This window comes from Sus scrofa, chromosome 14 (assembly GCF_054392235.1).
Source record: "Sus scrofa isolate SSC_HxYL_T2T_F1_AM1 chromosome 14, Sscrofa_HxYL_maternal_Yorkshire_Landrace_v2.0, whole genome shotgun sequence".
Lineage (NCBI taxonomy): Eukaryota > Metazoa > Chordata > Mammalia > Artiodactyla > Suidae > Sus > Sus scrofa.
The window spans coordinates 72,935,529-72,962,692 of NC_139396.1; the positions used below are offsets into that span (position 1 = coordinate 72,935,529).

Consider the following 27,164-nt stretch of genomic DNA (forward strand, 5'->3'; position numbering starts at 1 on the left):
GGTCACGAGTTAGGACAGAGCTGTCACACAAGCCATGTGCAGGCCATACTGAGGTGTCTTTATTTCTTGGGGGTCACATAGAGCTTGGGAGCCTTTCCCAGGTGGGGGCTGCACCTGCCAAGGGAGAGCCTGAGACCAGAACAAACGGGAAACCTGGGGCAGACAGCCAGAAGGCGGGCCCGCTCTTCCCCTCACCTTACCACCCTAGCTCTGGACAAAAAACCCAAATGAAGGTGGGTGGCTGGTGCAGCCAAGTCCATCCAGCTTCTCCCTACAGGGCACCTCTCCTGCAGGCAGCTGGGAAGGTGGCAGCCAGACTTCAGGAAGACAAGTGCCACTCAGCTTTCTGCTGCCTTAGGTGACTGTGGGACAGGGCTGTCTTCCCAGCCACCAAGAGCAGCAGTCACTGGCAAAAACCTTGCCTGGTCACAGGGCCGCCTTGCCTGTCTGGCAGCCCCTCTGTTGCAGCTTCCGAATGAGCTCCAGTAGGTTCATCTGTAGTGTCAGCTCCTGGGAATGCACAGAGCTGCTGTGAGGTCCCCCTTATCCCTGGCAAAGGTCCCAGGAAGCAGCCTTCCTTTCCTCATGGCCCTGGGGCAGATATTGGGTCCTGGAGACCAGTCTAGTGAGCCCTCAGGGCTGATTTCCAGTGAAGCCTGGCCACCACCTGCCAGAAAGGGGAGAAGCTGGGACTCTACCCATGGCCTGGCTTGCAGTTACCTTTCTTAGCACAAATGGAGGCGTGTGCAGGGAACCAGAGACCAGAGCCCTGTAGGTATACCAAGCCTGGGGATGGTGGGCTGTGTCCTGCAGCCAGTTGGCTTAACCTCCAGTGGCAGAGGCACCCCTTGGCGCAGTGCAGAACTCTTCCTGGAGCCTCACTCACTCCCCATCTCCTCTCCCCACACACATCCTGGGCTTGGACTCTACAGCGACCCGCTAAAACCCCAGGTGGGATCTGGCCTTTGGGGACAGGCATCCCAAGGCAGGCCCATAGCACTGACCTGAGGGTTGGTGGTTACATAGAAGCCAGCGACCCCTGCCTTCTCCAGTGTGCTCTGCTGGTCTGCCACCTTCCGGTCCAGCTCCAGGACGATCTTCTGGTCCATTGCCCGCTGCTCCTCACGGATCCGGTGCTCCACGGCCTGCCACAGTAAGGGCAGCTCAGGGTCTGAGTCTCCTGCTCAACAATGCCTCACACACACTCCTGGCCTGCGACCTCCTCTGGCCCCACTCCCCTCACTAGTGGCTCCAGCTCCAAGACCCTGGGTGTTGCCCTTAGTGCACCTAGATCCTTCCCTCCTTGGCCACCCAGAACTCTCTGGGCCTTGGCGTAGGTTTCCTTCCCATTGGAGCTCAGCACCCACTCCCTGCATGCCCTGGCTTGGGGCTGCCTCGGGACCCCACACGTCTCCGCATGCACCCCACCACCTGTGGCTTCTTGGTTGTGTGTAGGCCTCTGGTTGTTTGTAAGCAACCTGGGAGCAGGGCCCCTACTGGCGGGCTCCATCACCCCACCACTGCCCTCACATTTCCAAGGCCTCAGACACAATGGCCCCACTCATACCTGCCCTGCCCTGCCCAGGCCCGGCTCATGAGGAGTTGCCCTCTCAAGAAGCAGGTAGGGAGAAGGGGGGAATCTCACCCACCCCAACCCCCGACAGTGAAGGGCAACACTCTTCACGTCCACCCCAGGCTGTGGCCTAGGCCGCTAGCAGTTCCACTGTGGCCCTGTCAGCAGAGCCCAGCTGGTGCCCACCCTGCCCAAACCTCTACCTCTAGCTCGCGCTGCTGAGCTGCCTGGAGCACGGGCAGGTTGTGGGGCCGGCAGGCCTGCTGGGCTTCCTGGTGCTTCTGCCGCAGCGCCTGCCTGAGCACTGGGAGGGGACGAGACCAGAGCATCAGCAGGCAGCAGAGGGGCCGGTGAACACCTCCCACACTGGTACCCGCTCCAGCTGTTCCCGTCACCACAGGGCAGCTGGATAGAGATGTGGACATGACAGAGGCCTGCCCTGGGAGCTGGGTGGAACTCAGGGGACCTCCAGCCCCCCACCCACTCAGGCCTGCCCTCACATGGATACAGCCCTTCCCCAACCACCAGGCTCCAGGGTACTACAGGGTAAAGCCAGACATGTGTGCGTGTGGGAGGGGTGTGTGTGTGGGGTTGCCCAGGGTGAAGCCTGGGCTCAGAAGACTGCAGTCTGGAGATTTCTAGGCTCAGATGATTAGAGTCCAGGAGTCCAGCATGACCTGCCCATCACCCATGGGACATCCACCAAGATGTCCAAGAGGCCAGCCAGGCAAAAGCCTGAGAAGGCGAATGAGAAGAGTGGGCTCTGCCCTGGGGGTGGCAGTGTCGCTCCCCTCAGTGCTGCCCTTGGTGGTGGGCGGGGGGAGTGGGCAGAGCCACTCTGCACCATCCTATCCACAGTTCCCAGAAGTAGCAGGGTGGGTCTGGACCCTACAAGGCCCAAGGATGTGATGAAATAACTTCATATTGTAAGGTAAGACAAGAAAAATTTAAACAAATTTTTTCTCTGCCCTATGGACCTCCTGCCTGCCTCCCCAATGGCAGAAATACCTGCCCAACCACAAAGATCAATTTTTCTTCTGGCACCAGCCCTGTAATTCCTTAGGAGAGAGTATTCTTTTCTCAACCCTATTTGGGGTCATAAATCACCTACTATTGGCCATACATGCAATTACCTTTGGTGGACTTTATATTCAGTGCCAATGTATCATTTTCTTTAACGACAGTGACTGATGCAGAACAGACTGGCCAGATGACCTGGGGAAATACCCAGCTGCATCTAAAGGAAGTTCTTAGCTTAAATACTTACTTATGATCTTATTAATGTCACTAGCCATGTTTTGTATTTGGCCTATTTTACAAGATTACTGTTTCTTTTATTACCAAATGTGTGACACAGACTCTGATAAAAATAATGACTAGGTGACCTGAAACAACTGATCAAAGACATAGTTCTGTAAGATCAGTGATTGTAAGAGTGTAACTCTGGATGTGGGAGGGAAGCCATAACAGGCCAGTAGACAGGTGGCCCAGAGGCTCTGGGCTACTGTTAACAGGGCCTAATCCAGTAACAAAACAGCACATTGCCTGGCCTATCGACAAAATCTTCACCGGGTCTGGGAATGAGCATTCCTAGGGCCTTGGGACAAAATGGTCACTAAATGCCTCCCAAACTTTAGTCAAAATTAAGACCAAAAGGGAGTGGCTTGTAACATAAAGACTGTTGCCCACGACCCAGTTCTACAAAAGGGAAGTCACCAACCACTGCAGTCACTGACTCACAGTCCACCCTGCAAGGAATTAGGACAAAGATCAGGATGAGACACTGTGTCTTCTTAGAAAAGGGAAAGAACTGCCCTCAGATAGTTAGATATTTCCAGGAGAAATGAATGTTGTATGAACCCAGTTTCTTGCCTCTTTCCAAACTTAGAAAAACACTAAAACCATTAACTAAGGTCTCTGTTCCTCAGCAGTGACCTTCTACAAGATGAATGCATGCTTGGTTGCATGTATCCCTTTGCCAAAAATCACACATATACTGGCCTCCCACCCTTACCTCTTTGGAACAGTCCTCAGAGCTTTCTGAAAGACTGTCTCCAGGGTATAACCCTCAGGTTGGCTTGACTAAAAATTTCCAATACTTTCTTAGATTGACTACTGACCAATTTTTTGACAGATGGGATGAGCCAACAGAGGCCATGTGCTGGGGAGTCCGCATTGTTCCAAGAAGGGCCCACCAAGGCCACCGAGCAAAGCTCCTGTTATCCCCACTAGCTGTACGGAACTAAAAAGAGTAGGAAGGTGGCATGGGATGGAAAGAAACCAATCACAAAACAGTACTCAACACTATGGGCCAAGACCCTAGACTAGTGTCAGGTGGCACGTCTCCCCTGTGAGGAGGGGTCCCAGCTGTGAGGCAGAAGCTCAGGCAGAGACCTCACATTACAGCTTTCCTCTGGAGGCCCCCCGAAATTCCCTTGTTCCCCCCTTGTGCCCAAAGCCTCTGATCTGTTTCTCAGCACTGTGTGCACACCTCAGCTACAGCATTTATCACACTAGGTGAATCTGAGGCTGAGAGCCACCCTGTGTACACACAGAGAGGAGAAAGACACTCTGTAGGTAATATTTACACTGCATGGAGACAGGATGCAAGGAAACAGAAAAATGGAGGAAAATGTCACCTTGGCCGCCTTTATCAAACATTGCTACAAATCCCAGGTCAACTTCCAGATTCCACTAGGTGAGCAACCAGAGGCAAAAAGAGAGGTGTGCTCACAGCTCAGGCCTCAGTAATGGCAGCTAACCACCACCTGCTAAGTCAGAGGAAGGAAAAGCAGAAAGTCACAGGCACTTCCCACTGCTGACAGCACAAAACCTTCCAAAAGACAAGAGGCAAAGTCTCTGAAGAGTTATCAGAACTCCCCACTAAAAGGAACCAGGTTTCCATGGATAAAGAGCTTGTTTCATTGATGCCTCATCCCCCTTTAAAAAATTATTCTGGGAGTTCCCGTCATGGTGCAGTGGAAATGAATCCAACTAGGAACCATGAGGTTGCAGGTTTGACCCCTGGCCTCGCTCAGTGGGTTAAGGATCTGGCTGGCGTTGCTGTGGCTGTGGTGTAGGCAGGCAACTGTAGCTCTGATTCAACCCCTACCCTGGGAACCTCCATATGCCACGGGTTCGGTCCTAAAAAGACAAAAAGACCAAAAAAAAAAAAATTACTCTGGGTGCTTTATTTTCTTCCTGAACTACTATCCTCTGGAGATAAACAAAAGTGAGAGCTACTACTACTTGCTGATGGCTGGCATCTGGCAGAAGGAGTGGAAGTTTTATGGTGGCAAAAGGGAAAGGTCCATCCTGATAGAAGGTTATCAGTGGGGGTAAGTTGGAAGCAGGCTGACAGAAGATTGGGAAAGAACAAAAGATGAGCCTCAACCAGAAAGCAAGGAAATGCTGAAAGAAAGATGGGGACAGGAGTTCCCATCGTGGCGCAGTGGAAATGAATCTGACTGGGAACCATGAGGTTGTGGATTCAATCCCCGGCCTCACTCAGTGGGTTAAGGATCTGGCGTTGCTGTGAGCTGTGGTGTAGGTCCCAAATGCAGCTCGAATCTGGCGTGGGTGTGGTGTAGGCCAGCAACTACAGCTCCGACTGGACCCCTTGCCTGGGAACCTCCATATGCTGTGGGTGTGGCCCTAAAAAGACAAAAACAAAAAGGAAAAGAAAGATGGGGACACATAAGGACACAGGAGCCAGTCCACTGTTCTCCCAGTGGCCAAATGTGGCACTATTTGAGCATTAAAAAGAATAAGCGATGGACTTTTGGATTTGTGAGTGTGCATTTCAAACCTCAATAAAAATGTGAGCAAATACAACAAGCACCCACACATTTAGGAAAGAGGTAGTACCAATTCTACACAAGAATCTTCTGGAAAACCAAAGAGAACACTTTCCAATGCATCCTATGAAGCAAGCATCATCCTGACACCCAAACCAAACATGTTACAAGAGAAAAATTTAGCATAATTCACCATAGTAACCAAAAAGCCACTCAATCATCTCAAGAGATGCAGAGAAAGGATTTGACAAAACCCAGCATCCATTCCTGATAGAAACACACGAATCCTGGGGCAGATACCTACATTACCAGGAGGAATCTTTGCCAAAAACGTCTAGCATAATGTTATGCTATGCAGTTTACAGGAAACACAGGGGTTGGAGAAAGAGGAAAAACGTTAGCACGAGGAAGCAATGCAACCCATCCAGAGTGGAGATGTTCTACAGATAAAATGCCCTGGATTATTCAAAAAGTCAGTGCCACAATAAACATTGGGTACTGTTCCAGAAGTAGAAACCAGAATAACCATTGCTACACATAACCACACACCAGATTCTTATAAACTGACAGACAATTTAAGACAGGTTATGGCATGTGACCGTGGACTGAAGGTCAGAACACACCCTGGAATGATTAATTTCTATCCATTGTGGTTATACAGGAGTGTTTTTTTTCTAGATCACTGGTTCTCAATCCTGGGCCAAGGTTGATCCCTCCCCCCAAAGGATGTCTGGAGACATTTTGGTTCTCCCCACTGGAGGAAGGTGTCACTGAGATCTAGTAGCTAGAAGCCAGGGATGCTGTTAAATATTCTGCAATGCACAAAACATTCTCACCATTAAGACCTGTCAAGCCACCACAAATGCCAACACTGTTGTTGTTGAAGACCCTGGCCTAGAGGAAGGCTGATGACTCCTGGTGAAGTCCTGTGGCGCCACACATACTAACAGACATAAAAGCACTTTGTCAATACTTTAATTACTGAGTGTAGCTGCAGAATATATAGGTATTCATAACTCTACCCTTCAACTTTTCTAAATGTTCAAGCTTTTTTTTTTTTTTTTTTTTTTGTCTTTTGTCTTTTTAGGGCTGCACCCACAGCATATGGAGGTTCCCAGGCTAGGGGTCTAATTGGAGCTGTTGCTGCTGCCACAGCAATACCAGATCCGAGCTGAGCCTGAGACCTACACCACAGCTCATGGCAACGCCAGATCCTTAACCCACTGAGCGAGGTCAGGGATGGAACCCCACCCACAACCTCATGGTTCCTAGTGGGATTTGTTTCCTCTGCGCGACGACAGGTACTCCTCGAACTTTTTTTTTTTAATAAATAAAAAGCTGGGGAGGAAGGGGGTTAATATGGCAGAATAGAAGGATTGGAGCTCAACTTCTCTCCTAAACAACAAAATTCACAACTAAAGACTGAGCATTCTTCACCCAAATGGACTGGAAACCTTAAAAAAGATACCTACCCCAGAAGAAAAAGAGGACACATCAAGAGGTAGGAGGGGTTATTTCGTGTTATAAACAACCCCATACCCCCTGGGTGGGAAGCTCCACAGACTGGAAACTAACTGGTTCACAGAGACTCACCTATAGGAGTGAGAGTTCTGAGCCCCACATCAAACTCTCACGTGTGGGGATCTGGCACTGGGAGAAAGAACCCTTGGAGCATCTGGCATTGAAGGCCAGTGGGGCTTGTGCGCAGGAACTCCATGGGACTGGGTGAAACGGAGACCCCATTCTTAAAAGGAGCACCAAAAACTTCCCTAACATGGGAAAGGAACCACTCACTCAAATCCAGGAAGCACAACGAGTACCATATAAAATAAACCCAAGGAGGAACACCCCAAGACACATATTAATCAAACTGACCAAAATTAAAGACAAAGAGAAAATCTTGAAAGCAGCTAGGGAAAAGAAACAATTAACATACAAGGGAATCCTGATAAGGTTATTGGCAGATTTTTCAGCAGAAACTCTGCAGGTCAGAAGGGAGTGGCATGATATACTTAATGTGATGAAAGGAAAAAACCTCCAACCAAGATGACTTTACCCAGCAAGGCTCTCATTCAGACTTGAAGGAGAAATCAAAACCTTCACAGATAAGCAAAAGCTGAGAGAATTCAGCAACACTAAACCAGCTTTACCACAAATACTAAAGGAGCTTCTCTAGGCACCAAAGAACAAGAGAAGAAGGAAAGAAAAAAGAGCAACAAAAACAAATCCACAGCAATTAATAAAATGGCAATAAGAACATCCATAGCAATAATTACCTTAAATGATAATGGACTAAACACCCCAACTAAAACACACAGACTGGCTGAATGGATACAAAAACAAGACCCATATATATGCTGTCTTCAAGAGACTCACTTCACTTCTAGGGACACAAACAAATTGAAAGTGAGAGGATGGAAGAAAATATTCCATGGAAACGGGAATCAAAAGAAAGCTGGAGTAGCAATACTCATATCAGGCAAAATAGACTTTAAAATGAAGAATATTTTAAGGGACAAAGAAGGACATTACATAATGATCAAAGGATCAATCCAAGAAGAAGATATAACAATTTTAAATATCTACGCACCCAACACAGGTTCACCACAATATATAAGGCAACTGGTAACAACCTTAAAAGGACAAATTGACAATAACACAATCATAGTGGGGGACTTTAACACCCCACTTACAGCAATGGACAGATCAACGAGACAGAAAATCAATGAGGAAACACAGGCCCTGAATGATGCATTAAACCAGATGGACTTAATAAATATTTATAGGACATTCCACCCAAAAGCAAGAGAATACACATTCTTCTCAAGTGCACATGGAACATTCTCTAAGATTGATCACATCCTGGGCTAAAAATCCAGCCTCGGCAACTTTAAGAAAATTGCAATCATATCAAGCATCTTTTCTGACCACAATGCTATACGACTAGAAATCAACAACAAGAAAAAACCTGCAAAAAACACAAACACGTGGAGACTAAACAACATGCTACTAAACAACCAATGGATCACTGAAGAAATCAAAGAGGAAATTAAGAAATACCTAGCAGCAAATGACAACGAAGATACGACACTCCAAAACCTATGGGATGCAGCAAAAGCCATTCTGAGAGGAAAGTTTATAGCAATACAAGCCCACCTCAGGAAACAAGAAAAAGCTCAAATAAACAAGCTAACTTTACATCTTAAGCAGCTTGAGAGAGACGAGACAAGACCTAAAGTTAGTAGATGGAAAGAAATCACAAAGATCACAGCAGAAATCAATGAAAAAGAAACAAAGAAAACCATAGAAAAGATCAATGAAATGAAAAGCTGGTTCTCTGAAAAGATCAACAAAACTGATAAACCCTTAGCCAGACTTATCAAGAAAAAAGAGACAGGACTCAAATCCATAAAATTAGAAATGAAAAAGGAGAAGTAACAATGGACATCACAGAAAAACAAAGGATCGTAAGAGACTACTATGTGCAACTATACGCCAATAAAACGGAAAACCTAGAAGAAATGGAAAAATTCTTAGAAAAGCACAATCTTCCAAGACTAAACCAAGATGAAATAGAAAAGACGAAGGGACCAATCACAAGAACTGAAATTGAAACTGTGATTTAAAAACTTCCAACAAACAAAAGTCCAGGACCAGATGGCTTCACAGGCGAATTCTATCAAACATCTGGAGAAGAGCTAACACCTGTCCTTCTGAAACTATTTCAAAAAATTGAAGAGGAAGAGGTATTCCAAAACTCATTCTATGAGGCCACCATCACCCTGATACCAAAACCAGACAAAGATACCACAAAAAAAGAAAACTACAGGCCAATTTCACTGATGAACATCGATGCAAAAATCCTCAACAAAATACTAGCATCCAACAATACATTAAAAGGACTGTACATCATGATCAAGTGGGATTTATCCCAGGGATGCAAGGGTTCTTCAATATCTGCAAATCCATTAGTGTGATACACCACATTAACAAACTGAAGAAGAAAAACCAGATGCAGAAAAAGCCTTTGACAAAATCCAACACCCATTTCTGATAAAAGCCTTTCAGAAAGTGGGCATAACGAGAGCCTACCTCAACATGATAAAGGCCATATATGACAAACCCACAGAGAACATCATTATCAATGGTGAAAAGCACAAAGAATTCCCACTGAGATCAGGAACAAGACAAGGATGTCCACTCTTGCCATTACCCTTCAACATAGTTTTGGAAGTCCTGGCCACAGTAATCAGAGAAGTAAAAGAAAGAAAAGGAATCCAAATTGGAAAGGAAGAAGTAAAATTATCACTATTTGCAGATGATATGATACTATACCTAGAGAACCCTAAAGACTCTACCAGAAAACTGTTAGAGCTCATCCATGAATTTGGCGAAGTTGCAGGATACAAAAGTGATACACAGAAATTGACGGCATTTCTATACACTAACAATGAAAGATCAGAAAGAGAAATTAGGGAAGCAATCCCGTTTACCATCATATCCAAAAGAATAAAATACCTAGGAGTAAACCTACCTAAAGAGACAAAAGACCTGTACTCTGAAAACTTTAAGACACCAATGAAAGAAATCAAAGATGACACAAATAGATGGAAAGATACACCATGCTCATGGATTGGAAGAGTTAATATTATCAAAATGACTATACTACCCAAGGCAATCTACAGATTCAATGCAATCCCTATCAAATTACCAAGGTAACATTTTTCACAGAACTCGAACAAAATATTTTAAAGTTTGTTTGGAAGCACAAAAGACCCAGAAAAGCCAAAGACATCCTGAAAAAGAAAAATGGAGCTGGAGGAATCAGGCGCCTGGACTTCAGACTGTACTACAAAGCAACAATCGTCAAAACCGTATGGTACTGGCACAAAGACAGAAATAGAGATCAGTGGAAAAGGATAGAAAGCCCAGAATTCAACCCATGCACCTACAGCCAACTAATCTATGACAAAGCAGGCAAGAATACACAAGGGAGAAAAGACAGCCTGTTCAATAAGTGGTGCTGGTAAAACTGGACAGCCACATGGAAAAGAATGAAATTAGAACACTCCCTAATGCTATACACAAAAATAAACTCCAAATGGATTAAAGACCTAGATATAAGACCAGACACTATACAACTCTTAGAGGAAAACATAGGCCAAACACTCTCTGACAAAAATGACAGCAACATCTTCTCAGATCCACCTTTTAGAGTATTGACAGTAAAAACAAAAATAAACAAATGGGACCTAATCAAACTTAGAAGTTTCTGCACAGCAAAGGAAACCCTAACCTACACGAAAAATGGGCAGAAGATCTAAAGAGACAATTTTCCAAAAAAGACATATGCATGGCCAAAAAAACACATGGAAGGATGTTCAACATCACTCATTATTAGAGAAATGCAAATCAAAACCACTATGAGGTACCACCTTACACCAGCCAGAATGGCCATCATCAAAAAGTCTACAAACAATAAATGCTGGAGAGGGTGTGGAGAAAAAGGAACCCTGTTACACTGTTGGTGGGATTGTAAATTGGTGCAACCACTGTGGAAAGCAGTATGGAGATTCCTCAGAAAGCTAAACATAGAAGTAACATTTGATTCAGCAATCCACTCCTGGGCATCTATCCAGAGAAAACCACAACTTGCAAAGACATATGTAATATGATGTTCAAGCAGTCTTTTCAATAGCCAAGACATGGAAACAACCTAAATGTCCATCGACAGAAGAATGGATCAAGAAGATGTGGTACACGTACACAATGGAATATTATTCAGCCATTAAAAGGAATGAAATACTGGCATTTTTAGCAACATGGATGGACCTAGAAATTATCATGCTAAGTGAAGTCAGTCATACAATGAGACACCAACATCAAATGCTTTCACTGACATGTGGAATCTGAAAAAAAGGACAGACTTAACTTCTTTGCAGAACAGATGCTGACTCACAGACATTGAAAAATTTATGGTCTCTGGAGGAGACAGTTTGGGGGTTGAGGGGATGTGCTTGGGCTGTGGGATGGAAATCCTGTGAAATCAGATTGTTATGATCATTATACAACTACAGATGTGATAAATTCATTTAAGTAATAAAATAAATAGATAAATAAATAAATAGGAAAAATTAAAAAAAAAAGTTGGGGAAAAATAAAAGAGGTGGAAATCTGAGATGGGCAGGAAGAGCCGCCCAGCATGTCTTGCAGGAAGGGGCTCTGAAGCCCCTCCCACACCAGCAGGGATGGCAGGGAGGGGCAAGGCTCAGGAGGCTTTGGCCTTACACGTGGCTCAAGTGGAAAAGCTTTCTGTTTCCGGAGGGTGCCACTGGACACAATGCGCAGCAGAAATAGAAGTGACGCCAAAGAGGACTTCAGAGCTGTCAACACTGTGGGACATTACTGCGGGTGGCCAACCACCACTACCAGGACCTGCCCGTAGGCTGATCAAGCATAGAAGCTTTAGGCCATCCTGCCTGGAAGCGGGTGAGGGCACATGGGAGCTCGAGCAGGGAGGTTCTGGATGTCCTGCGAATGATGACCGTGCAACTGACAAAGTAATACTGACTTGACCCATTTGTAGCCACAGGCCCTGCGCCCTTGATCCGATCAATTCAGGGACTTATTCCAAGAGATACCCGGAACAGGCTCAGCCCGGAGATCGGAGCTGCCCCGGCAGGCTGACTTCCCGCAGGGGGAACTGCATCGTTCCGCCACCCCAGCGCACCTCGGTGCTCGTTCTGCAGCCGCAGGCGCTGGTTGTACAGGCTCTTCTCGGTGAGGTGCTGGATCTCCAGCAGCCCCTGCACGATTTCGAACACGGTGCCGTCGAGGAGCGCCAGGGCCAGGTCGCTGAGCGTGGTGTAAGACAGGCGCTGCTGGAAAGAGCTGCAGGCAGAAGGTGCAGTGAGCGGGGACAGGGCGCGGCCGCCTCGAGGGACCGCCCGCCCCACCCGCCCCGCGGCCACGCACCTGGGCAGCTCCTTGACTAGGCCCTGCAGCGCAGAGAGCAGCTGGTAGTGCCGCTCCTGCTGCCGGGCCCCGTCCATCGCCTCCTCCAAAGCGCCAGCGTAACGCTCCATGGCGCCAGCAGCCAGCTAGCCGCCCCGGGAGCGTCGTGGGCCTCTGGCGTTGGCTCTAGCCTGACGCGCCCCGCCCCCTTTCACGACAGTTCTGAAAGTGCACGGCCGGCCTTCTGCACAATCCAGAAGGCTAGCTCCGCCCCTCCGCATTGTCCCCACCCCTTACACTGCTTCCCCTCCCACAAGACCTCGAAGGCAGATCGCCCCAGCCTAAAATCGCGAGATTTCGAAGAAGCTCCGGAGTCCGCGCAGTGGGCGTGGGCCGAGGCTCCCCCACCGTGGTTCTCGGCTGTTTACGGAGGCTGTGTGGCTTTTTTTTTTTTTTTAGGGGGGCGGGCTCAGTTATTTTTCCTGGAATCAAATTACAGTACTTCTTGAAAGCATTATGCTAGGGAAAAAAAAAAAAAAGCCAGACACAGAAGGCCACATATTGCGTGATTCCATGTATATGCAATGTCCGGAAATGGCAAATCCATAAAGACAACGTAGCTTGGTGGTTGGCTAAGGTGGGGAACTGCGTGGAGGATGGGTAAGAGAAGTCTAATGGAAGGGATGATGAAATGTTTTTGACTTGATTGTAATACTGATTGTGCAGGATTAAAAACCATTAACATGTAAACTTCAGAGAGATTAATTGTGTGTTATGTGAATTCTATCTCAACATAGCTGTCATTTTAAAACGAGGGGGGTTTATTTTGGAGTTACAAAGAAATTCTGGAGATAATGGTGATGGCTGCACAATGATGTGAATATATTTAATGTCAGGTGTACACTTAAAAACGGATAAGATGGTAGTTTTTTGTTTTGTTTTTGTCTTTTTGCCTTTTCTAGGGCCGCTTCCCGCGGCATATGGAAGTTCCCAGGCTAGGGGTCTAATTGGAGCTGTAGCCGCTGGCCTACACCAGAGCCATAGCAATGCGGGATCCCAGCCGCGTCTGCGACCTGCACCGCAGCTCACAGCAATGCTGGATCCTTAACCCACTTGCTCAGGTCAGGGATCGAACCTACAACCTCAACGAACCTAGTCGGATTCGTTAACCACTGCACCACGTCGGGAACATCTAAGATGGTAGATTTAAAAAATTACAGTATTGGAGTCCCCAGTCGCGGTGCAGCAGAAACAAATCTGACTAGGAACCATGAGATTGCTGCGGGTTCGATCCCTGGCTTTGCTTAGTGGGTTAAGGATCCGGCGTTGCCGTGAGCTGTTGTGTAGTCGCTGACATACTTCAGATCTGGCGTTGCTGTGGCTGTGGCGTAGGCTGGCAGCTGTAGCTCCGATTGGACCCCTAACCTAGGTACTCCATATGCCATGGGTTCGACCCTAAAAAAAAAAGTAAAAAATTACAGTATTGATTAAAAGATTTTATCTTTTATATCTAGAGAAACGGATTTATTAATTTTATAGTTTTTCTTAAGAACAAACACGTATTTAGTAGCTCCATTGCATTGGAACAGTAACTCACAGTGACTTGTGAAATCCATCTTCTTCAGCCTTCTGTGTTGGGTTTTCCAGTCATGGTCTAGAAGAAAAGCCATCCTGTCAGGTGGCAGGATGTTTACGAGTGACACTGGTTCTTTTCAGACTTTTCAATTTTACCCAACAACTAGTACTAAAAACTGGCACTTGCCATCTGCCTCTATAAGGATTAAGTCACAAGCCACTGACCTTCAAAACCCTCTGTGAGGAGCTCAGGGTGGAGATCAGGAGTGATGCTCTCTGTGGTCCAGGAAAAACTGGAAGAACAGGTCTTTAGATAGTTAGATATTTTCAGAAGAAGATTTAATGAGCCCAGTTTTTCCATCTCCTCATATCTAGGAAAGCACTAAAATCCTCCATAGTGACATTTGTCCCTTGTGACTAACAGCAACCTTCTGCAAAATGTGTGCTTGGTTGGATGTACCAACCCCTTTCATGAAAATCACATACATGCTGACCTTTCCTTCTAGTTTCAGAGTGGTTTCTCAGAGCTGTCTGAAATGCTGCCTCCGGGCTATAGTCCTCATTTTGCTTCCCATAAAACTCAACTTAAAATTCTCACATTGTGCAATTTTTTTTTTGCAATCAACAAACCCCAAATTAGAGTGCTGATGAAACTGAGCAGGACCTTCTGAGATCCTCCCAGCTGACCAGAGATTCATGGCTCAGATAATGTTCCAACCACAAGCAATACCCGAAAGCTGCTTGGAACCATGATTGGTATGGTCATCCCTGAAAATTGAAGATCACCTTCTCCCAAGCATGTAGCCCCTTCCCCTTTTCCTTATATAATCCCTGGGGTGCTATAACAAAGCTCCATTTAGGTATTTTAGGTAGCTTATGAACAATAGAAAGGTATATATAGATCCTTATGGTGGAGGCCAGAAGTCTGCATCAGGGTACCAGCTTGGGAGTGTGACGGCACCCTTTTGGTGATGGATTATATTACAGAGAGCCCCGTGCTGCTGCTTTTACTTCAGTTGGCCATTTTTCTGGAATCATATGAGGGAATACAATCATGCATTTTTACCAGTGTGGTCCCCTGGATAGTTACTTTAAGCCTTTGGTTATTATCCGGATATAGCATTTGGTTGCTCAGTTTATTCTGCTTTGGCTGTTGATACCACTTTCCTGTCCCTTCTGTTTCTTTTGACATTATTTCATCTTCAGGGTTTTTTTTCCCCCACCTGGTTTAATTCCTTCTTAGTTCCAGTTTCTAGGAGACCTCTGTGTGCTGGAATTAAATTTGTTTCTTTTTCTCCTGTTGATCTGCCTTGTGTCAATTTTATTTTGAGTCCAGCCATAAGAACTCAAGAGGAATAGAGGGAGAAAATTTCCCTCCCAATAGTATACACACAAAATTAGGAAGATTTCTATGTGGAACTGTCTGTATCCATATTAAGCTAAGAATGAGTTTATGTGAATGTCTCCAATATCATATGGATGTGTACTTCTCCGCTTGCTTATCTGTAACTTCCCACTCAGACAGTGAGAAACCTGGTTCCCACCATCTTTCCAGCTATTTAATTTATTGTTCTCCATTCCAGATCACAGACATCGGCATTCTTAGCTCCTACCCACATGGGAAAGACCTTTCCAAAGTGGAATCCACTGTTTATATACAGCACATTTTGCCTTTAATCTATGCATTCTGTTCATTTCCAAAGTTACTGAGGCCAACACCATTTGCCCCATCAATAACAGTAAGGGAGCCAGGAGGAAGGGCTGAGAGTTGATGTTAGAACTGATGGCTGCCAGTCAGTTCTAGAGCACCAGCAGAATCCCTCTGCAGCTCCCTGGATGCACCTCCATGATCAGAGATGGGGTTTTCATTGGGTTGGTGGAACCCCCAGACGTGCCCAGAAATAAATGGTTAGTTACAGGGCACCTCTGACTCCCCTCACAGAGGAGACATATTTCTGCCTTAAGCATCTGATGGGACTTCCAGACATGTCGAGTGGCTCTGTGGCCTGACAATTTGACAGTCATTCTGTGGTCCGATTGCCTTTGTATCCAGAGGCAGGACTCTGGCTCCAGAAATATCTGCTAGACTCTTGTCCTCACAGTTTTCAAGCTTCGGGTTTGTGTGGGCTTTGGCATCTGGGAAAAGGTGTGGTGGTGTTGACCACAGACTGTGAAGAAGTGGTGGTACTTTGGTGGGCAGGCTGTGCTCATCCCTGTGCCCTTTCTCTGGAGGTTATCTCAAAAAACCCTTCTTATTCAATCTGATCTTCTTCCTTCTGTCCTGGATCCCTGCCAGGGGAAACTGACCTAAAGCGACATCACGTGAATTAAGGGGGGGCTGGGGCTGATTGATTTAAAGCCAGTCTTGTGACATAAAGTGTTTTGACTTAAAATAGTGAGGTGGGTATGGAAGGGTGTGTACCCTGGGAGACTATGAGAGAAAAATACCCCCTTTGTATGACATTTCACTGGCTTTAGTAGGACAGGAGGAACAAAGTAAGTCTGGCAGGTGCCCAAGGCCAGTTCAGCCCCTGGGACAGAGAAAGGAGGCAGGAGGAAAGGCTGAGCGTTGGTGTTAGAGCAGGCGGCCGCTAGAGGACGGCAGAGGGTCAGTAGAACACACCTGCAGCACCCTGGCCAAAGAGGCTCTAGAAGGGGTTTCAGATGTGGTTGTGAGGTCCCAAGAGAAGAGGCATTGGTTACAGTGTACCTCTGACTTTCTAGCCCAAGTTTGCTGACTTCACACAGGGCACTTGTGTGTGCCATCAGCGTTTGATGGGTCACTTCCAGCCTGGTCTGGTGGCACAGTTGCAAGACAGTTTGAATCTCTTTGGGCCTGAGGGTTCTTTGTTTCTGCCTTGGCTGGGTTCTGGACCAGAAATACCTGGCTTACATCTTTGGCTTGGAGATTTTTTGAATCAGGCTTGGATGGGGTTTGGCATCTGGGAAGTAGGGCTGGCTGTTGTGAATGGAGTGTGTAGAAGCAATAGTGTTTGGTGGGCGGGCTGTGCTCAACTGTGTGCCCTTTCTTTGAGTTCTCCTCAAAGATCCTTTTTTTTTTTTTTTTTTTTTTTTTTCCGTCTGAGCCCTGACTTTGACCCCTGCTGGGGGAACCTCACCCAGAGTCAGGTCATGTAAATAAAGGGGGGGGTGCTGATTTCAACTAGTGGGGTGGGGTAGGAAAGGGTGAGTGCCCTGGAAGGCTTGGAAAGAAAAGTAACAGCACCCCCCCAACCTGGCTTCTTAGGGAACTTGATTTCACTTTGAGGGAGAGGAGGATAGATCAGGCTGACAATTGCCCAGGGCCAGTGCAGACTCTGGAGCTGGGGAGTGAGAAAAAAGGAAGGGCTAAGGGTTGGTGTTAGAGGGGATGGCTGCTGGAACACAAGCCAGCCTATCTGTAGCCCCCTGGCCGCACATCCAGGCTCACAGGTGGGATTGGAGATGGAGTTTTCAGAACCCCCAAACCACATACAGAGATGAAGAGCTAGTTACATGGTGCCTTTGATTCTCTGGCCCAAATGGCCCCACCTCACACAGAGGGTATATAGTTCTGAATTAAGCATCTGATTAGGTACTTCCAGCCTAGAACCAGTCTAGTACCTAGTGGCCAGCCAGTGTGCCAGTCTTTCAAGTTCTGACTGCCCTTTGATGTTTCAGAGGCAAGACTGTAGATCCAGAAATGCCAGGATTGAATCTTGGACATGCAGTTTTGTAGAATAAGGATTGAGTGGGGTTTGGCATCTGGAGAGCTGGGCTAGTGGTGTTAATGGAGTGTGCAATAACTATGGTACTTTGGTGGGCAGGCTGTGTCCATCCCTGTGAACTCTCACTGTTCCTTTTCCTTATTCCATCTGAGCCTCTTTTCTTTTTCTTTTTCGGGCCACACCTGTGGCATAAGGAAGTTCCCAGGCTAGGGGTTGAATCAAAGCTGCAGGTGTAGCAACATCAGATCAAAGCCACGTCTGCAACCTATACCATAGCTCACAGCAACACCAGATCCTTTAATCCACTGAGTGAGGCCAGGGATTGAACCCATATCCTCATGGATACTAGTTGGTTCGTGTAACCCACTGAGCCACAGTGGGAGCTCCCCGTCTGAGCCTCTGGCCTCAAACATGGACCCTGCTGAAAGAAGCTGACCTAGAACAAGGTGTCGCAAATTCAGGGGGTCTGATCAATTTAAAGCCAGGTACGTGACCTCAAGTGACTTCAGCTGATTGGCTAAGTAGTGGTGTTGGATAGGGAGGGGTGAGTGCCCTGGGAGACTTTGACAGAGAAATGCCCCCTCTGTAAGGCACTGAATTGTGCTTAGAGAGAGAGGAGGAAAGACATCAAGGTGTCAGGTGCTCCAGCCCAGGGCCTCCCCCGGATGTGGGCAGGGAGGCAGGAGGGGCTCTGAGTTGTTGATTGAGGGGGTGGCTCCAGAGGGCATCACATCACCAGCAGAGCCCACCTGCTGCTTTCTGGAGGCCCCTCCAGGCTTATAATTGGAGATGGACATGGCATGAACAGAATCCCAAGAATGTGCCCAGAGAAAAGGGTTTGGTACCAGTAAGACTCTGACACTCTGGCCCAAACTGCCTCCCCTCACAGAGGGGACATAGTTCTGCCTTCTGGGTGACTTCCAGCCTGGTTGGGTGGCCCATTGGCCTGACAATTGGGAAGGCTCTCTAGGGTCTAAGTGCCCTTTGACTGTCCAGAGGCAGAACTCTAGACCCAGAAATACTGGCTTGAAACTTGGGTGTGCCGTTTTCTAGAATGAGGCTTGAATGTGCTTTGGCATCTGGAAAGCTGGGCTTGTGGTTGGGTATCTATGGTGTTTTGGTGGGGGGGGGGGCTGTGCTCATCCCTGGTGCCCTTTCTCTAGAAAATTCTCAACTTCCTTTTTTCCTTCCATCTGAACTTCATCCTCCTCTACTCAACTCCTGTTAGGGGGAAAATACCTAAAACCCGGTGGCATGAATAAAGGCTGAGGGTTATTGATTTAAAGCTGGGTCCCTGGGCTGAAGGGTGCTGATGGATTTAAAGCCTGCTCACGTGAATTAAAAAGCAGAACAGCTGTGATGTCGGGCTGTCGGGTGGTGTCAGAGGGGGTGAGTGTCCTGGCTGACTTTGAGAAAGCCATGTCCCCATCTGTAGGATATTTCATTTGCACTTATGTTAGGACACCATTGACTGAAACACTGAAATCGCCCACCTGGGCCCAGCAGGATAACAGCTGCTTGCCAGAGTTGTCTCACAGCAGGAGGCCCTGAGGAGGACTGGTGGTGCTTCCCTGAAGACCAGTGGAGAAGATATAGGAGGGGCAGTAGGAGGGAGGAGACCAATGACCTCCCAGGATCCTTGGCGCTGGACTCCATCTTGGCTGAGAGGTGTGTTCGCCAGTAAGGACGGCCCCCATTCCCATGAAACTAGAGGCTGCGAGCCATGTGGCAGAGCAATTCTCCTGGGTTCTCTCACCCTACTGCCCTCCGCCCGGGCACCACTTCCCAATGAAGCATCTTCCTCTGTTAGCATGTGTGTCTCCTCGGACAATTCATTTCTGAGGGTAAGACAGCAGCCCTCGCTCGGGCCCTGGAAGGGGTCCCCCTTCCTGCAAGAGCTGGTGACTCGGGGTACCTACTTTGCTATGACCGACATCCCGACCACTTGGGGCACTTGGAGACCAGCTTGTGCACCCACAGGCCAGACGAGTGGTTGCTGCCAGAACCCTTTATATCCGTGGTGTCGTCTGGATGCGGACGCCTGGCCAGAGTGCCCCCACTGGGTAAGGGACGAGAGACTTTGTTGACGACCATCAGGCCATTGTTTTGTCCCTCCTCCCATTCTTCTCTCAATCTGGTCTCATTATCCGCCTCAGAAACCTTTGTCAAACCAAGATATTTCCGTTCACTGTTTGTTAGTACTGAAACCAAGCAGGATCCTGTGGGGTTATAGGAACAAGTCTTAATCTCTCCCGCCACTGTGCAGGGTCTCGGTGCCCTTTGCCTGTCTGGCCCCAGAAAGAAACACCGATGTCGAAGGTGGGGCGTGAGGGTTTCCAGAATCAGCCTGGCGGGGCGTGGGGCCTCTGGAGTGCTGGGCTTCAGGGGGTGAATGCAGTGTGTCAGTGCGGTGGGGCCATGCGGTTGGGGGCCGCGGGCCGCGGGCCGTGCTGGCACCCCTGGCTCTGTGTGGCCAGGGCTCGCCGAACCCGCTCCTTCCTTCGGCGCCTGAGCCGCCTCAGCCTGGGCGGGGACCCCCATCAGAAGGAACCTCGCTGGAACCAGGAAAGGGGGGTCGTGGCTGGCTGGTCATCGTTTCAAGCTGAGTCACAGCGATGAAGGGGGCTGATTCCAAGGCGGCGTGTGCATGGGCGAATGAGTGGGGTGGCTGGTATCGGGAAGTGGGCTGGTGTCGGGTGGGGTGCGTGGCCCGGCTGACCTAGGGGCCGGTTCAGCCCCGGTTGCAGCGCACCTCAGTGCGCAGCGGGAGAGGGGTGAGGGGGTCGCGCTGGCATGAGCCCCAGGCTCGGTTTGGAGCCGGGCCTGTGCCGTGGGAGGCGGAGGATGGCCGAGGGTCTCTGTCACAGCCATCGCCTGCACGAAGGTGCCAGGGCGCCCTGTCTCCAGGCTGCGATGCCCAGCGGGAGGTGGCTGCGTGCAAGGAACCCGGGGAGGTTCCCAGACACTTGCATTTGGGTACACGGGCCTCTCGCCCCGTGGCCCAAAGGGCCTCCACGGAGACCAGGGACAAGGTTCTGCCGGCGCCCCTGCGCTTCCCCTCCTGCCTGGTGGGCAGGTGGCATGCCTGCAGAGATTGAAGGGCGGTCTGGGGCCCGAGGGCGGCTTTCGTGGTGGTCGGAGGCAGGACACCGGGCCCGGGATTATCCGCCGTGACTCTTGGACGTGCCGTTTTTGGTTTGTTTCTTTGTTTCTGTTTTCCCAAGCAGGCCGGCATGGCATTGGCCTTCCTGAGAGCTGGGCCCTTGGTCGTGAGCGCAGGGCGTGCGTGCGTGCGTGCGTGCGGGCGCGGGGGCGGTATTTTCGTGGGGGTGGGGGGTGGGGGGCGGTGGGGGCCGGTGTGGAGGGCCGGCTGAGCCTGTGCCTGTGCTCCTTCCGTCCAGAGGTCCCCACGTCCTCCTGCTTCCCGCTCCCCCTGAGCCCGTTCCTCCCCTGCTGCATACGTGTGTCAAGGAACCTAACCTGCCTCAGGGGCGAGTGGGCAAGGCCTGGGAGGTCCTGGATCTCCGGCTGGGGGCCAGGGCGGATGGGTGCTGAAGGCCCGGGCCCCCCTGTCTCTGGCCTTAACAAGCGGGTGGGGCGGGGTGTCTGAGTCCAGGAGTGAAAGGAAGGAAGGGCTGAGGGTTGCTGTCCCAGGACATGTCCGCCAGACGGCGCCAAAGCGCCAGCGGAGCTGCGCTGCCTCCGCACCTGCCTGGCTGCACCTCTGGGCTGAGGAGGGGATTGGCCCTGGACTGATGCAACCCCCAGGAGGTGCCCGGAGCCTGGTGCCCGCGCACGTGGTGCCGCCGGCCCGGTGGGCCGGTTTGGCTCCCCTCGGGGAGGGCACATGGTTCCGCCTCACAGGGCCAGTTCAGTTCGCGTCCGGACAGGAGATGGAGAGAGTTTGACAGGCTGTGCGGGGTCCGGGTGCCCTTTGCCTGTCTGGCCCCAGAAAGAAACACCGATGTCGAAGGTGGGGCGTGAGGGTTTCCAGAATCAGCCTGGCGGGGCGTGGGGCCTCTGGAGTGCTGGGCTTCAGGGGGTGAATGCAGTGTGTCAGTGCGGTGGGGCCATGCGGTTGGGGGCCGCGGGCCGCGGGCCGCGGGCCGTGCTGGCACCCCTGGCTCTGTGTGGCCAGGGCTCGCCGAACCCGCTCCTTCCTTCGGCGCCTGAGCCGCCTCAGCCTGGGCGGGGACCCCCATCAGAAGGAACCTCGCTGGAACCAGGAAAGGGGGGTCGTGGCTGGCTGGTCATCGTTTCAAGCTGAGTCACAGCGATGAAGGGGGCTGATTCCAAGGCGGCGTGTGCATGGGCGAATGAGTGGGGTGGCTGGTGTCGGGAAGTGGGCTGGTGTCGGGTGGGGTGCGTGGCCCGGCTGACCTAGGGGCCGGTTCAGCCCCGGTTGCAGCGCACCTCAGTGCGCAGCGGGAGAGGGGTGAGGGGGTCGCGCTGGCATGAGCCCCAGGCTCGGTTTGGAGCCGGGCCTGTGCCGTGGGAGGCGGAGGATGGCCGAGGGTCTCTGTCACAGCCATCGCCTGCACGAAGGTGCCAGGGCGCCCTGTCTCCAGGCTGCGATGCCCAGCGGGAGGTGGCTGCGTGCAAGGAACCCGGGGAGGTTCCCAGACACTTGCATTTGGGTACACGGGCCTCTCGCCCCGTGGCCCAAAGGGCCTCCACGGAGACCAGGGACAAGGTTCTGCCGGCGCCCCTGCGCTTCCCCTCCTGCCTGGTGGGCAGGTGGCATGCCTGCAGAGATTGAAGGGCGGTCTGGGGCCCGAGGGCGGCTTTCGTGGTGGTCGGAGGCAGGACACCGGGCCCGGGATTATCCGCCGTGACTCTTGGACGTGCCGTTTTTGGTTTGTTTCTTTGTTTCTGTTTTCCCAAGCAGGCCGGCATGGCATTGGCCTTCCTGAGAGCTGGGCCCTTGGTCGTGAGCGCAGGGCGTGCGTGCGTGCGTGCGTGCGGGCGCGGGGGCGGTATTTTCGTGGGGGTGGGGGGTGGGGGGCGGTGGGGGCCGGTGTGGAGGGCCGGCTGAGCCTGTGCCTGTGCTCCTTCCGTCCAGAGGTCCCCACGTCCTCCTGCTTCCCGCTCCCCCTGAGCCCGTTCCTCCCCTGCTGCATACGTGTGTCAAGGAACCTAACCTGCCTCAGGGGCGAGTGGGCAAGGCCTGGGAGGTCCTGGATCTCCGGCTGGGGGCCAGGGCGGATGGGTGCTGAAGGCCCGGGCCCCCCTGTCTCTGGCCTTAACAAGCGGGTGGGGCGGGGTGTCTGAGTCCAGGAGTGAAAGGAAGGAAGGGCTGAGGGTTGCTGTCCCAGGACATGTCCGCCAGACGGCGCCAAAGCGCCAGCGGAGCTGCGCTGCCTCCGCACCTGCCTGGCTGCACCTCTGGGCTGAGGAGGGGATTGGCCCTGGACTGATGCAACCCCCAGGAGGTGCCCGGAGCCTGGTGCCCGCGCACGTGGTGCCGCCGGCCCGGTGGGCCGGTTTGGCTCCCCTCGGGGAGGGCACATGGTTCCGCCTCACAGGGCCAGTTCAGTTCGCGTCCGGACAGGAGAGGGAGAGAGTTTGACAGGCTGTGCGGGGTCCGGGTGCCCTTTGCCTGTCTGGCCCCAGAAAGAAACACCGATGTCGAAGGTGGGGCGTGAGGGTTTCCAGAATCAGCCTGGCGGGGCGTGGGGCCTCTGGAGTGCTGGGCTTCAGGGGGTGAATGCAGTGTGTCAGTGCGGTGGGGCCATGCGGTTGGGGGCCGCGGGCCGCGGGCCGCGGGCCGTGCTGGCACCCCTGGCTCTGTGTGGCCAGGGCTCGCCGAACCCGCTCCTTCCTTCGGTGCCTGAGCCGCCTCAGCCTGGGCGGGGACCCCCATCAGAAGGAACCTCGCTGGAACCAGGAAAGGGGGGTCGTGGCTGGCTGGTCATCGTTTCAAGCTGAGTCACAGCGATGAAGGGGGCTGATTCCAAGGCGGCGTGTGCATGGGCGAATGAGTGGGGTGGCTGGTATCGGGAAGTGGGCTGGTGTCGGGTGGGGTGCGTGGCCCGGCTGACCTAGGGGCCGGTTCAGCCCCGGTTGCAGCGCACCTCAGTGCGCAGCGGGAGAGGGGTGAGGGGGTCGCGCTGGCATGAGCCCCAGGCTCGGTTTGGAGCCGGGCCTGTGCCGTGGGAGGCGGAGGATGGCCGAGGGTCTCTGTCACAGCCATCGCCTGCACGAAGGTGCCAGGGCGCCCTGTCTCCAGGCTGCGATGCCCAGCGGGAGGTGGCTGCGTGCAAGGAACCCGGGGAGGTTCCCAGACACTTGCATTTGGGTACACGGGCCTCTCGCCCCGTGGCCCAAAGGGCCTCCACGGAGACCAGGGACAAGGTTCTGCCGGCGCCCCTGCGCTTCCCCTCCTGCCTGGTGGGCAGGTGGCATGCCTGCAGAGATTGAAGGGCGGTCTGGGGCCCGAGGGCAGCTTTCGTGGTGGTCGGAGGCAGGACACCGGGCCCGGGATTATCCGCCGTGACTCTTGGACGTGCCGTTTTTGGTTTGTTTCTTTGTTTCTGTTTTCCCAAGCAGGCCGGCATGGCATTGGCCTTCCTGAGAGCTGGGCCCTTGGTCGTGAGCGCAGGGCGTGCGTGCGTGCGTGCGTGCGGGCGCGGGGGCGGTATTTTCGTGGGGGTGGGGGGTGGGGGGCGGTGGGGGCCGGTGTGGAGGGCCGGCTGAGCCTGTGCCTGTGCTCCTTCCGTCCAGAGGTCCCCACGTCCTCCTGCTTCCCGCTCCCCCTGAGCCCGTTCCTCCCCTGCTGCATACGTGTGTCAAGGAACCTAACCTGCCTCAGGGGCGAGTGGGCAAGGCCTGGGAGGTCCTGGATCTCCGGCTGGGGGCCAGGGCGGATGGGTGCTGAAGGCCCGGGCCCCCCTGTCTCTGGCCTTAACAAGCGGGTGGGGCGGGGTGTCTGAGTCCAGGAGTGAAAGGAAGGAAGGGCTGAGGGTTGCTGTCCCAGGACATGTCCGCCAGACGGCGCCAAAGCGCCAGCGGAGCTGCGCTGCCTCCGCACCTGCCTGGCTGCACCTCTGGGCTGAGGAGGGGATTGGCCCTGGACTGATGCAACCCCCAGGAGGTGCCCGGAGCCTGGTGCCCGCGCACGTGGTGCCGCCGGCCCGGTGGGCCGGTTTGGCTCCCCTCGGGGAGGGCACATGGTTCCGCCTCACAGGGCCAGTTCAGTTCGCGTCCGGACAGGAGATGGAGAGAGTTTGACAGGCTGTGCGGGGTCCGGGTGCCCTTTGCCTGTCTGGCCCCAGAAAGAAACACCGATGTCGAAGGTGGGGCGTGAGGGTTTCCAGAATCAGCCTGGCGGGGCGTGGGGCCTCTGGAGTGCTGGGCTTCAGGGGGTGAATGCAGTGTGTCAGTGCGGTGGGGCCATGCGGTTGGGGGCCGCGGGCCGCGGGCCGCGGGCCGCGGGCCGTGCTGGCACCCCTGGCTCTGTGTGGCCAGGGCTCGCCGAACCCGCTCCTTCCTTCGGCGCCTGAGCCGCCTCAGCCTGGGCGGGGACCCCCATCAGAAGGAACCTCGCTGGAACCAGGAAAGGGGGGTCGTGGCTGGCTGGTCATCGTTTCAAGCTGAGTCACAGCGATGAAGGGGGCTGATTCCAAGGCGGCGTGTGCATGGGCGAATGAGTGGGGTGGCTGGTATCGGGAAGTGGGCTGGTGTCGGGTGGGGTGCGTGGCCCGGCTGACCTAGGGGCCGGTTCAGCCCCGGTTGCAGCGCACCTCAGTGCGCAGCGGGAGAGGGGTGAGGGGGTCGCGCTGGCATGAGCCCCAGGCTCGGTTTGGAGCCGGGCCTGTGCCGTGGGAGGCGGAGGATGGCCGAGGGTCTCTGTCACAGCCATCGCCTGCACGAAGGTGCCAGGGCGCCCTGTCTCCAGGCTGCGATGCCCAGCGGGAGGTGGCTGCGTGCAAGGAACCCGGGGAGGTTCCCAGACACTTGCATTTGGGTACACGGGCCTCTCGCCCCGTGGCCCAAAGGGCCTCCACGGAGACCAGGGACAAGGTTCTGCCGGCGCCCCTGCGCTTCCCCTCCTGCCTGGTGGGCAGGTGGCATGCCTGCAGAGATTGAAGGGCGGTCTGGGGCCCGAGGGCGGCTTTCGTGGTGGTCGGAGGCAGGACACCGGGCCCGGGATTATCCGCCGTGACTCTTGGACGTGCCGTTTTTGGTTTGTTTCTTTGTTTCTGTTTTCCCAAGCAGGCCGGCATGGCATTGGCCTTCCTGAGAGCTGGGCCCTTGGTCGTGAGCGCAGGGCGTGCGCGCGTGCGTGCGTGCGGGCGCGGGGGCGGTATTTTCGTGGGGGTGGGGGGTGGGGGGCGGTGGGGGCCGGTGTGGAGGGCCGGCTGAGCCTGTGCCTGTGCTCCTTCCGTCCAGAGGTCCCCACGTCCTCCTGCTTCCCGCTCCCCCTGAGCCCGTTCCTCCCCTGCTGCATACGTGTGTCAAGGAACCTAACCTGCCTCAGGGGCGAGTGGGCAAGGCCTGGGAGGTCCTGGATCTCCGGCTGGGGGCCAGGGCGGATGGGTGCTGAAGGCCCGGGCCCCCCTGTCTCTGGCCTTAACAAGCGGGTGGGGCGGGGTGTCTGAGTCCAGGAGTGAAAGGAAGGAAGGGCTGAGGGTTGCTGTCCCAGGACATGTCCGCCAGACGGCGCCAAAGCGCCAGCGGAGCTGCGCTGCCTCCGCACCTGCCTGGCTGCACCTCTGGGCTGAGGAGGGGATTGGCCCTGGACTGATGCAACCCCCAGGAGGTGCCCGGAGCCTGGTGCCCGCGCACATGGTGCCGCCGGCCCGGTGGGCCGGTTTGGCTCCCCTCGGGGAGGGCACATGGTTCCGCCTCACAGGGCCAGTTCAGTTCGCGTCCGGACAGGAGATGGAGAGAGTTTGACAGGCTGTGCGGGGTCCGGGTGCCCTTTGCCTGTCTGGCCCCAGAAAGAAACACCGATGTCGAAGGTGGGGCGTGAGGGTTTCCAGAATCAGCCTGGCGGGGCGTGGGGCCTCTGGAGTGCTGGGCTTCAGGGGGTGAATGCAGTGTGTCAGTGCGGTGGGGCCATGCGGTTGGGGGCCGCGGGCCGCGGGCCGCGGGCCGTGCTGGCACCCCTGGCTCTGTGTGGCCAGGGCTCGCCGAACCCGCTCCTTCCTTCGGCGCCTGAGCCGCCTCAGCCTGGGCGGGGACCCCCATCAGAAGGAACCTCGCTGGAACCAGGAAAGGGGGGTCGTGGCTGGCTGGTCATCGTTTCAAGCTGAGTCACAGCGATGAAGGGGGCTGATTCCAAGGCGGCGTGTGCATGGGCGAATGAGTGGGGTGGCTGGTATCGGGAAGTGGGCTGGTGTCGGGTGGGGTGCGTGGCCCGGCTGACCTAGGGGCCGGTTCAGCCCCGGTTGCAGCGCACCTCAGTGCGCAGCAGGAGAGGGGTGAGGGGGTCGCGCTGGCATGAGCCCCAGGCTCGGTTTGGAGCCGGGCCTGTGCCGTGGGAGGCGGAGGATGGCCGAGGGTCTCTGTCACAGCCATCGCCTGCACGAAGGTGCCAGGGCGCCCTGTCTCCAG

At 53.0% G+C, this 27,164-nt stretch overlaps 1 protein-coding gene and 1 long non-coding RNA gene across 3 annotated transcripts; one reads left to right on the forward strand and one right to left on the reverse strand.

Moving 5' to 3' along the window:
• Positions 1-37: 37 nt before the first annotated feature.
• On the reverse strand, positions 38-12,481 carry LOC110256627 (protein DGCR6). Of its 2 annotated transcripts, none has more exons than XM_021072536.2 (5): positions 12,346-12,481; positions 12,101-12,261; positions 1,777-1,877; positions 1,005-1,145; positions 38-510 (listed from the first exon to the last, which is right to left on the reverse strand). In XM_021072536.2, exons 1-5 carry the CDS (start codon positions 12,453-12,455, stop codon positions 427-429), a joined length of 597 nt encoding a protein of 198 aa, XP_020928195.1. In that variant the 5' UTR covers positions 12,456-12,481; the 3' UTR covers positions 38-426. The 2 variants fall into 2 exon arrangements, with proteins under 2 accessions (XP_020928195.1, XP_020928196.1); XM_021072537.2 differs by having other exon boundaries at positions 38-667.
• Positions 11,685-13,074, forward strand: LOC146396689 (uncharacterized). The gene is made up of 2 exons (XR_014827782.1): positions 11,685-11,859; positions 11,957-13,074. It is a non-coding gene; the product is annotated as an uncharacterized LOC146396689 (long non-coding RNA).
• The last annotated feature ends 14,090 nt before the right edge of the window (positions 13,075-27,164 follow it).

Bases quoted from the DNA above. Each gene is read 5' to 3' on its own strand.
- LOC110256627 (XM_021072536.2), bottom strand. From the start codon at position 12,455: ATGGAGCGTTACGCTGGCGCTTTGGAGGAGGCGATGGACGGGGCCCGG. The intron at 12,262-12,345 runs GTGCGTGGCCGC...TTCTGCCTGCAG, and splicing joins CTAGTCAAGGAGCTGCCCAG to CTCTTTCCAGCAGCGCCTGT. The intron at 1,146-1,776 runs GTAGAGGTTTGG...TTACTGTGGCAG, and splicing joins CTCAGCAGCGCGAGCTAGAG to GCCGTGGAGCACCGGATCCG.